The sequence below is a fragment of the Nyctereutes procyonoides genome, unplaced genomic scaffold (genome assembly GCF_905146905.1).
Source record: "Nyctereutes procyonoides isolate TBG_1078 unplaced genomic scaffold, NYPRO_anot_genome, whole genome shotgun sequence".
Classification (NCBI taxonomy): domain Eukaryota; kingdom Metazoa; phylum Chordata; class Mammalia; order Carnivora; family Canidae; genus Nyctereutes; species Nyctereutes procyonoides.
In genome coordinates, this window is record NW_026575146.1 from 57,359,565 (window position 1) to 57,370,877 (window position 11,313).

General features: G+C 39.5%; 1 protein-coding gene across 5 annotated transcripts in view; it reads left to right on the forward strand.

Annotated features, from left to right (window-relative positions):
- SMARCA2 (SWI/SNF related, matrix associated, actin dependent regulator of chromatin, subfamily a, member 2) overlaps positions 1–10,563 on the forward strand; it is a 174,301-nt gene extending 163,738 nt beyond the window's left edge. For all 5 annotated transcript variants that reach the window (XM_055309673.1, XM_055309674.1, XM_055309675.1 and 2 more), the window contains 2 exons: positions 8,429–8,571; positions 9,617–10,563. In XM_055309673.1, coding sequence (XP_055165648.1) covers positions 8,429–8,571; positions 9,617–9,652 — 179 coding nt within the window. In that variant the 3' untranslated portion in view covers positions 9,653–10,563. The remainder of the gene's footprint in view (positions 1–8,428; positions 8,572–9,616) is intronic.
- The last annotated feature ends 750 nt before the right edge of the window (positions 10,564–11,313 follow it).

Here is an 11,313-nt window from a genome sequence, read left to right on the forward strand (position 1 = left end):
CCAGCTGTGCTTTGGCTTTGATTTGCATGGAATATCTTTTTCCATCCCTTGATTTTTGTCTGTGTTTCTTTAGATCTGAATTCTTTTGTAGGCAGCAGAGTGGTGGATCTTTTTATTGAAGTATCATTGACATACGATATCCTCTTAGTTTCAGGTGTACCTCATAGTGTCTTGATATTTTTATATATTACAAACTGGTCCCCACAGTAAGTCTAGTTATCCTCTGAATCCATAAAAAGTTATTACCTTATTATTGGCTATATTCCCTATGCTGTCCATTATATCTCCAAGACTTTATTTATAAATGGAAGTTTGTACCTCTTAATATCCTTCACAACTCCTCCTCAACCTGGTAACCATTTTTTTCCTGTATGTGTAGTCTGTTTTATTTGTTTTATTTTTTAGATTCTATATGCAAGTGAAATTACATGGTATTTGTCTTTCTCTGCCTGACGACTTATTTCACTTAGCATAATAACCTCTTGATCTATCCAAGTTGTAGTAAATGGCAGGATTTCACTTTTTTATGGCTGAGGACTTTTGTTGTGTACCCATATGTCACATCTTATTTATCCACGTATCTATTGATAGATACTTAGGTATTCTTCCATATCTTGCCTGTTGCAAATGATACGGAAATGAACATAGGACTACATCTCTCTTTGAATTCATGTTTTCCTTTTTCAGATAAATACCCAAAAGTGGAATTGCTGGATCATGTGGTAATACTGTTTTTAATTTTTTAAGGCATCCCCGTTCTCTGTAGTGGCTGCACAAACTTACATTCCCCCCAGCACTGCATGAGGATTCCTTTTTCTTCCACATCCTCACCAACACTTACACTTCTTTTTGATAATAGCCAATCTGACAGGTGTGATGCGCTATCTCATTGTGGTTTTGATTTATATTCCCCTGACGATGAGTGATGTTGAGCCTCTTTTCATGTGCCTGTTGGCTGGCATCTTTGGGAAAATAACCATTCAAGTCCTCTGCCCATTTTTTAACTGTGTTGTATTCGATACTAAGTTTTGTAAATTCTTTATATATTTTGGATATGAATCCCTCATTGGATGTATGATTTGCAAATATCTTTAACATTCAGTAGGTTGTCTTTTCATTTTGTTGGTGGTGTTTCCTTCACTGTACAAAAGCTTTTTAGTTTGATGTAGTCCCTTTGGTTTGTTTTAGCTTTTGTTGCCCTTCCCTGAAGAAACTAGTACCAAAAAGAATATTAAAACAGATGTTGAAGAGCTTACTGTGTGTTTTCTTGTAGGAGTTTGATGGTTTCAGGTCTCACATTTAACCTTTTATTGCATTTTGAATTTATTTTGTCTTTGGTATAAGATAGTGGTCCAGTTTCACCTTTTTGCATGTAGCTATCCAGTTTTCCTGTCACCATTTATTGAAGACATTGTCTTTTTCCCATTATATAGTCTTGTCCTTGTCATAGATTGACCATATAAATATGGGTTTATTTCTGAGGTCTCTGTCCTATTCTATTGATCTATGTGTCTCTTTTTGTGCCAGTACTATGACGTTTTCATTATTATAGTTTGAAATCAGGGATCTTGATACCTCTGCCTTTGTTCTCAAGACTGCTTTGGCTATATGACATCCTTTGTGGTTCTATACAAATTTTAGGATTTATTTGTTCCAGTTCTATAAAAAGTGCCATTGATACTTTCATGGAGATTGTATTGAATGTTTAGATTACTGTGGATAGTATGGACATTTTAATAATACTAATTTTTCTGACCCCTGAGCATGGAATATCATTCATTGTTATCTTCAATTTCTTTCATCTCTTTGGTTAAATTCATCCATAGGTATTTTCTTTTTTTGATGTAATCCTAAGTAGGATCATTTCCTAAATTTCTCTGCTAGCTCATTAGCAGTGTATGGAAACATAAATGATTTCCGTATGTTGATGTTTGTATTGTAACTACTTTGCCAAATCATTTATTCATTCTAAATAGTGTTTTGGTGGCATATTGAGGCTTTTCTATATATAGTGTCATGTCCTCTGTAAATAGTGACACTTTCACTTTTTCCTTTCCAATGTGCATGCATTTTATTTCTTCGTCCTCAATAACTGCTCTGGTTAGGACTTCCAATACCATGTTGAATAAAAGTAGCAAGAATAGGCATCCTTGGCTTATTCCTGTTCTTAGAGAAAGAGATCTGTTTTTCACCATTTGAATAGGTTATTAGCTGTGGGGTTTTTGTATATGGTCTTCATTATGTTGAGGTATGTTCCCTGTATACCTACTTTGTTAAGAATCTTTATCCTAAATGACTGTTGCATTTTATCAGATGTGTTTTTGGCATCTATTGAGATAGAATTTTTATACTTTGTTTTGTTAATGTAGTATATTATATTCTTTTGTGGATTTGAACCATCCTGCATCCCTGAAATAAATCTCACTTGACTGGTATGTGATCTTTTAATGCATTGTTGGATTCAATTTGCTAATATTGAGAGATATTTGCTAATATTGAGAGATATTAACAATTTGCTAATATAGAGAATCTTTGCATCTGTGTCCTTCATGTATATTAACCTGCGTTTTCTTTTCTTGTAGTGTCTTTGTGTGGTATCAAGGTAATGCTGGTCTTGTACAATGAATTTGAAAGAATTCCTTCTTTAAGTTTTGGAATAATTGTGAAGGATAGGTTATAACTGTTCTTTAAGTGGTTGCTAGAAGTCACCTATAAAGCTTTCTGGTCCTGGACTTAGTAATTTAAAAACCCATGCAACAGATTCAATTTTATTACTTGGATTTGCTCTATTCAGATTTTCTATTTCTTCATAATTGAGGCTTAGAAGATAGTTTCTGGGAATTGATGATTTTTTTTTCTGTTTTCCAACTCATTGGCATATAACTGTTTATAGCAGTTGCTTATGTGCCTTTGCATTTCTGATTTTATTTAAGCCTTTTTCTCTTAATGAGTCTGGCTAGAGGTTTATCAATTTTTTATATCATTTCAAACAATGTTTAGTTACATTGATGTATTCTATTTTTTTTAGTCTCAATTTCACTTCTTTCCTCTCTGATTTATCTTCTTTGACTAACTTGGGGCTTTCCCTTGTTTCTTGAGGTGTGCTTGTATTGCCATGAACTTTCGTCTGAGAACTGCTTGTGTTGCATGCACAGATTTTGAAACCGTGTATTTCCGTTTTCAGTTGTGCAAGAGATTTTTTAAATTTCCTTTTTGATTTCTTTGTTGACTCAGTGGTTGTTGAGAATGTTTAGTAGCCACATCTTTGTGGATCTTTTATCCAGTTTCCTTCTTGTGATTTCTAGTTTCATACTGTTGTAGTTTTTAAAAAAATGGACTTTCGATGATTTCATTCTTCTTAGATTTATTGAGAACTTTTCTGTGACCCGACATGTTATCAGTCCTGGACAATGGTGTCTGCGGCCCTGAAAAGAATATCTTCTCCAGTGTTTGGATGGAATGTTCTCTATACATATGTTAACTTCATGTGATCTCATGTGTCATTTAAGGCCATCAACTGATGTGTAAGCAAAGTAATATACATGAAGGGTGGGGGGCTTTTACTGTCCTTTTCTTCCTTTATAATGTTTAATATTTGTTTCATGTATTTAGGTGTTCCTATATTCAGTGCATAAATATTTATGAATGTTATATCTTCTTGGATTGACCTTTTCATCATCATGCAATGCCTTTCTTTTTTCCTTTTTAAAGACTTCCCTTAGTCTAACTATTGTTGCTCTAGGTTTTCATTGGCATGGAGCTTTGTTTTTTTTTTTTTGTTTTTTTGTTTTGTTTTTTTTTGTTTGTTTTCCATCCCTTCCCTCTAAGTCAGTCTGTGTGTCTGTAGGCCTGGAGGAAGTTTCTTACAGGCAGCCAAGAACTGGGTCTTGTTGTTTTTTTTTTTGTTTTTGTTTTTTGTTTTTTGTTTTTTTTTTAATCCATTCAGTCAACCTGTCTTTTGGCCTCTTTAGTTCATTTATATTATTGATAGCTATGTGCTTATTGCCATTTAGTTGTTTTCTGGAATGTTTATGGTTCTTCTCTGAACCTTTCTTTTGCATTTCTTCACATCCGTGGTTTCATGACTCGGTTTAGTGGTATCCTTAGTTCTTTTGATCTTTTGTGTATTTACTGTAGGTCTTTGCTTTGTGTTGCCAGGAGACTTTTATAGCATAGTGTATTTTAACTTGATAACAACTTAAATTTTAACATATTCTAAAGCTCAACATCTTTACTCTCCCCTCTCTACCTTTTTAGGTTTTTTTTTTTTTTTTTTTTTTTTTTAAGATTTGAGAGAGAGAGAGCACCAGTAGAGGGAGGGGCCAAAAGCAGGCTCCTCCCTCAGCAGTTAGCCCGTTGTGGGGCTCAGTCCCAGGACCCTGAGATCATGACCTGAGCTGAAGGCAGACGCTTAACCGACTGAGGTGCCCCCTCCTTGTTTTACTATGACTTTTGTCTTTTAACCTTCATACTAACTTTACAAGTGATCAGTTCACTACCTTTACTATATATTTACAGTGAGATTTATTTTTTCCATACAATTTGCTACTAATATGCACCCTTCATTTTTAGCTGAAAAAGTCATCACTCTTCTTATAAGGCTTGTTTTGGTGTTGATGAACTTTAGCTGTTGCTTATCTGGAAAACCTCTTTCTCTCTCCAATTCTGAATGATAAACTTGCCAGGTAGAATATTCCTAGTTGGCCTTTTTAATTTTTTTTCTTTGAGCACTTTTACTGTGCCTCTAGCAGCTGCTACTTTCCGGCATAGAAAGTTTCTGCCGAAAAATCTGCTGCTACTCTTAGGGGATTTTCTTAGTACTTTTCAAGGCACTCCAGGCCCAGTTTCCTTCGGGCTTCTGTGGAACTACCCTCTGGAGCTTTCAGTTCAGTCCTTGCATTCTTCACCTCTTCCGCTTTTACTGAGTACTCGTTTGTATTCTCTACCTCTTTGTGGAAGTTCTCACTGTGTTCCTGTCCAGTGAGCACTTTTGTGGCCATTATTTTCAACTCCTCATCTGAAACAGTCCCCAAGAAAATGGACGTAAGGGGTGGGGGGCACCTGGGTGGCTCAGTGGTTGAGCATCTGCCTTTGGCTCAGGTCGTGATCCCAAGATCCTGGGATTGAGTCCCTCATCAGGCTCCCCACAGGGAGCCTGCTTCTCCCTCTATCTCTGCCTCTCTCTGTGTCTCTCATGAATAAATAAAATCTTTTTTTAAAAAATGGAGGTAAGGGCAGGGGTACACCTAAGTTTTTATCTTCCTCTTGTTTTGAACACATTCCTGTGTCTCTTCATTTTCCTTGACTCTGTGTTGGTTTCAACGCATGAGTTAAACCACCATTTTTCTCACTCTGGATAGAGATGTAACTTCCTTAGCCCTATCCTTGTTCTTTGTTAGCAGCCTCTTTTATTTTTAGTGGTAACCATGTTAAGGTTGTGCCAAAGACCAGTCATGCTCTCAAAGGGGAGGATCTCTGTGAGCTTAGATGCCAGACCCTCGGGCAGCAACTTGTCAAGTAGGTGATCATACACAGTGCTGCTGGATCCCCAGCATGAGCCAGCTGGCCACCAGAGCCAGGTGACCTCGAGATGTCCCCTGGCTGGCCATCCTCTAGCCAGCCTTTTGAGAGATACTGGCTTGCCAGAGTGTGGCAGAAGAGGAGCTCAAGGATCATGCCCACCCTGTAAGATCCTGTGCAAGGATTACTGTTTGTCCTTAGATAGATGTGGGTTTCATTAGAAACTTGCCCCACACACCACATCTGTGCCTCTTGCCCCAAAAGACTGTGATAATTGGACTCTTGTCTTTGGCTGTGCCCTGAGGGGGTCCTAACTGCTAAACCTAGGGTACCAGAGGAGTACACAAGCTCCTGTCCAAGATATAAACTGGTAAGCTGGTGTGAGATCGAGGGAAAGTGCAAAGAAGTCTCCATTCTGAGAGGGCTCCCCAGCAGACCTTGAAGTGGGCATCAAATTAGGTGCCTGCCCCTTTTAACAAAACCAAGAAGCCTCTTTCACCTAAAGTCTGAGTGGGGCTCAGTCATTGCCTGGGTCCTCAGGCAAGAGACCCACCTCTCAGCTCATTAGAGCCTCGGGACATTTTCTTACATGCAAGACCCACTGGTTTTCAAAATTAGATGTTTTAGGGACTCCTCCTTCAGGTGCAGGTTATTAAAGGTTGGTGTGCCCAATGTGAGGTTCAAGCTTTTAACTCCTCTGGGAGAGTCTCCAAGTTTGGAGTTCCCTCCTGATTTTGGTCACCCACCCCAGGGGTGGGGTTTAGGGTGAGTGTGTAGCTCAGCCTCTCCAGCCTTTTTGATGTGTTTTCCTTAGTTACCTGCTGTATAGGGGTCACTCAGCTCATATGGGGGGCTTTGTTTCCTGTGGATTGGGTATGTTCTTGGGAGATGAGTTTAGAATGTCCCTTCATTGCCATCATGAACCAGTCCTTTCTGAAGGACTCGGGAGCTCACCTGGTTCATCCAGGATGTCTCCGCTTCTCAAGGTCAGCTGCTCTTGCCATGTAATGTCACATTTTGGGATTAGGACTGTTATTCTGCATGCCACCCTTGATAATTAGTAGTTTTCGTGAGTCCATAAAGGCAATATCCTAAAGGTGGAGGATGCTATTTATAGTGCTCAGCTGCTGGTCCAGGCTTTCAGCCTGGTTCTGCCGGGCAGCCTGTCAAGTGGGTTTCCTGGAGGTTCGTGTCCACCAACACCTGAGCCTGATAGTTTTAGAGTATCCCACACACCAGGATGTACTTAAATTATGTACTTGAAAAGACATTTTCTTAAATTTTCTGTCTTGTGCCTTTTTACACTTCGCAGGGATTTTTCTGCACTACAAATGTCAGGAAGGCCTCCACCTGTATATATAGAGATTTCACTCTTTCTTTTCACTGAGACATTTTTTTGAGGCCTTCATATCTTTATGCATTTCTATTACTTGGTCGACCTTTTCATCTCCCATCTTTTCTTCTTTTCCTACACCACGCCAGCCACCAGCCCCTACACCTTATAGTCCATTCTGAGCGGACATTTGAGTACAAGGGTTGGAAGCCTTGACTAGGAGAGAACCACTGTGCAGACTCGGGATGGGCAGAGGGCCTATGCTGGCACTACCCTTCAGAACAGCTCAGATCTCAACTGTGTTGTCAATTTTTTGTAAATGTAGTGATGGGTTCCTTCACAAAAGAGTGAAAATCTCTCCTCTCTAAGTTTCCCTCTGGAGCTCTAATTCTCTCCAGGATAGTAGTATCTCTTTCTAGGTGCCTTGAGAGAGGCCCACACCTTCTGTGAGTTCATCAAGTATTCTATAGATATCATCCCAGAACAGTGCCGTGGAACAGATGTTCCCTGTATGTTGGGCTACAACACTTACCTCCTTGGCATTGCGTGTTGAACTCTCCCACGAGTTTTTCTTTATTCCGATCCTTAGAATAGCCCTGTACAGGTGAATAGGAGTGCTGTCATCCTGAAGGTTAATTTAACAGGACACTTAGAAGTTTCCTATATGGATATATTCACCATACCTCCCCCAAATTCTGCTAGATCTGTCAACAAAGAGGTTTATAGCCGCTTTGCTTTACACTGGCAAATAAAAACTGGGAACTTCAGCACCCATCACTACAGGACTGCTTAAATCATTTATAGCATACACTTAAAAGTAGAACATTTTCAGGCGTTGAAAAGAATGAGGCAGGTATATATCAATGGATAGAAATGTCCCACATTATGTGAGAATAAAGGTGAGGCCTCAAATTTGGGCATGCATAAAGCAAGTGGATATATGGGTGCATGCGCTTCAATTCTCTATATTGTCTCGCTGTACAATTTATAAACTATAAATTGGGTTTTTTTTTCTAGAAATAATCACCAGGAATAATAAGGAGATCCTAGAGATGGGGAAAGAAAGTGTTAATAATCATTTAACTTTCCATTTTGTACTTTTCTGTGCTGTTATTATTCAACTTTGAATTTTCCTTTTAAGTCAACTACTTACACAGTAACATTGGCCTTAAAAAAAAAAAAAGATTTATACTTAACTTTGTAAGGAAAAAGTACAATTCTGTCAAACAACCTCAACCCTCCCCAAGTAGGAAAGGCAGCTCTGCTTATCCTGCTGAGGAAGATCCCTGTCTGACCATTAGGAAGCTGCCAAAGGACCCAGCCCACTACCTTCTGGGGAATCTCATCCCCTAGTGTTGCCTGTTTTGGGTAACAGTGTAATTCTACTCACCAACACATCTTGGTTAGGAGGAGGAAGAGGGTCCTACCAGGACGATGGACAACAGGCATAAGCCGAGAACCTTTTGGGTGCTCTGGGACCTTTGGTTTGTCCTCTGCAGCATGATGATCTTCTTACTACAGGGAAGTCGAAGAACTTCCCTGCGATTCCTCACTACTGTTTCGTTTTGGTTCTAGCAAAATCCGTTAAGGTGAAAATCAAGCTCAATAAGAAAGACGAGAAAGGCCGGGACAAAGGCAAAGGCAAGAAAAGGCCGAATCGGGGAAAAGCCAAGCCTGTAGTGAGCGATTTCGACAGTGATGAGGAGCAGGATGAAAATGTAAGTGGAACTGGCTTTGGCTGAAGCCCAGAAGCCCTCTCCACTCCTTTCCTCTCATGTAACTGCTTTATTATCCAGAAATGGAAATGTAAAGACGTAGGGAGATTTCATTACTGAGGGTTGTGAACTGAGCTTCATGATCTATAACAAAGGATTTTCGGGCTTTTGGTTAGTGCCTGTTTAACTCCTCATGTGAGCTTTCTTATCTTCCTGCCACTTAGGAATACAGTCTTCCCTCTGGCCGAGTATTTTAATATTTGAAAAATTCAGGAGCAGGTATAGAACCAAGCCCTGAAAGACTCACCTTGCCTGCTGGTGTCATCGTTAATGCTTGCAATGAGCCTCCTCAGAGAGTTCTGTCCCTTGCAGCCTAGCTCAGAAACCAGTGCCTAGACTCTGTAGGTCACAGAAGCAAACAAGGTAACTGGTCTAGTGCACTGGCCCCAGATGCAGGCGACACGTGGCAGCGCTGGCGGAGACTTTTGCTACTTTGCCTTGGGAAGTGCCTTCCATGGTACTCATTTTCCAGGAGCCCTCAGGTTCTGTATCACCAACCCCCCTACCTTTTCCCCCCCACCTCTGGATTTAGTCTGCAGGCTAATTTGGTTTTCCTGCAGGAAATGCACTGCCCTTTGAGTCTGATGAAAAACATGTGAGAATTCTTAAGCCACCCCACCCAGCCTTCACCCTTGGCCCAGACTTTTTCAAATATACTTAACAATGCTGTGTTTTCTTTAAGAGACTTACCCATGAAGTAGGCAGCAAATGCATGGTCCTTTTTATCTCTGGTGGATTTTCTAAGCCCATCGTGCTAAAAATAAGAGTTATTAGCCTCGAAACTTTTCATGCCAAAGAGAAAGAGAGCAAGACAGTGGTACAGATGGCAGGTTGTGCTCTGGAATTCCCCAGCAGGAGCTCCTACCACAGAATGAGGAAACGGGTGAACTCTTTCCAAAATGTCATTTATTTTCTACTCTGCCTCTGGAGGGTCTACTATATCTTTTTCTTATGTGTGATTTCATTTTTATCATATTTTTATTTTTAGGAACAGTCAGAAGCAAGTGGGACTGATGATGAGTGATCAGTATGGACCTTCCCCGCCCCCTCGGTAGAACTGAACTCCTTCCTCCCCTCTCTCATTTCTACCCAGTGAGTTCACTTGTCCTATGGGCACTGGGTTATTTCTGTATCATCATCATCTATAAACTAGCTTTAGGATAGTGCCAGACAAACATATGATATCATGGTGTAAAAACACACAGCACACACAGACACACACACAAATATTTGTAACATATTGTGACCAAATGGGCCTCAAAGATTCAAAGATTAAAAACAAAGCTTTTGATGGAAAATATGTGGGTGGATAGTATATTTCTATGGGTGGGTCTAATTTGGTAACGGTTTGATTGTGCCTGGTTTTACCACCTGTTCAGATGAGAAGATTTTTTTGTCTTTTTGTAGCACTGATAACCAGGAGAAGCCATTAAAAGCCACTGGTTATTTTATTTTTCATCAGGCAATTTTCAAGGTTTTAATTTGTTCGGTATTTTTTTTTTTACACTGTGGTACATATAAGCAACTTTAATAGGTGATAAATGTACAGTAGTTAGACTTCACCTGCATAGACATTTTTCCATTTTATGCTCTATGATCTGAAAAAAATGCTTTTTGAACTGTATAAGATTTATGTCTACTGTAAACATTGCTTAATTTTTTTTGCTCTTGATTTAAACAAAAAAAAAAGTTTTGTTGAAAACGCTATTGAATATTGCAATCTATAGAGTGTATTGGATGGCTTCTTTTGTCAACCTGATCTCCTATGTTACCAATGTGTATCGTCTCCTTCTCCCTAAAGTGTACTTAATCTTTGCTTTCTTTGCACAATGTCTTTGGTTGCAAGTCATAAGCCTGAGGCAAATAAAATTCCAGTAATTTCCAAGAATGTGGTGTTGGTGCTTTCCTAATAAAGAGATAATTTAGCTCAACAAACACTGCCTCTTGTTTTTTTGAGTTCTAAGGGATTGAAACCCTGGTGCCTGAGTCTCCTGCAGAGGGCTGGGCAGTCTCTGGCTACAAAACACTTGTGGGGGGGGGGGGGAGGATCAAGAGGGCCAGTCTCTTGGAATGAGCCAGGTTTATCGCAAAGAGAAGAGGCTACTCTCAAGCAATAGGAGGCATGTTGATGTTGCCATGGGCCAAACCACACTAAGTCCCTGCTCAATCTTTTCCAGTGCTTTAAATTGTTTACTAGCCCAATAAGCTATATGGCAATACAGATTTATAGTGTATTATAAATATGGATGTAATAAATCTGTATTAGTTTAATTTTGAAATATTTCACAAGTGCTCAAGTGAAAAACAGGTTCCATGCACCCATATACTCTACCAAGATGCAACAATGGTTAATATTTTGTCCCACTCTCCATTAAACTATTTTGAAACTAAGTCACCAGCCATCATGATACTTTACCCCTCAATACTTGAGCACAAAACTGCGATTAAAGCCATCTCCTGCCTCCCCCAATCCTTCTTTCATACTAAAGGGAACTTAATAGTTTCCTAGTATCTCCTGTGGAATCATAGTCACGTTTCCCCAACTGTCCCAAAACTGTCGTGCACTTATTTGTTTTTAAAAGTTTTCAAAGAAGACTAGCCCCTTCTTTCTTAAAGAACTCATTACTGCAGGGACCAAGACAGAAGTGTTTTCTCTGCTCTCGAGGAGGTTGATGACAACTACCT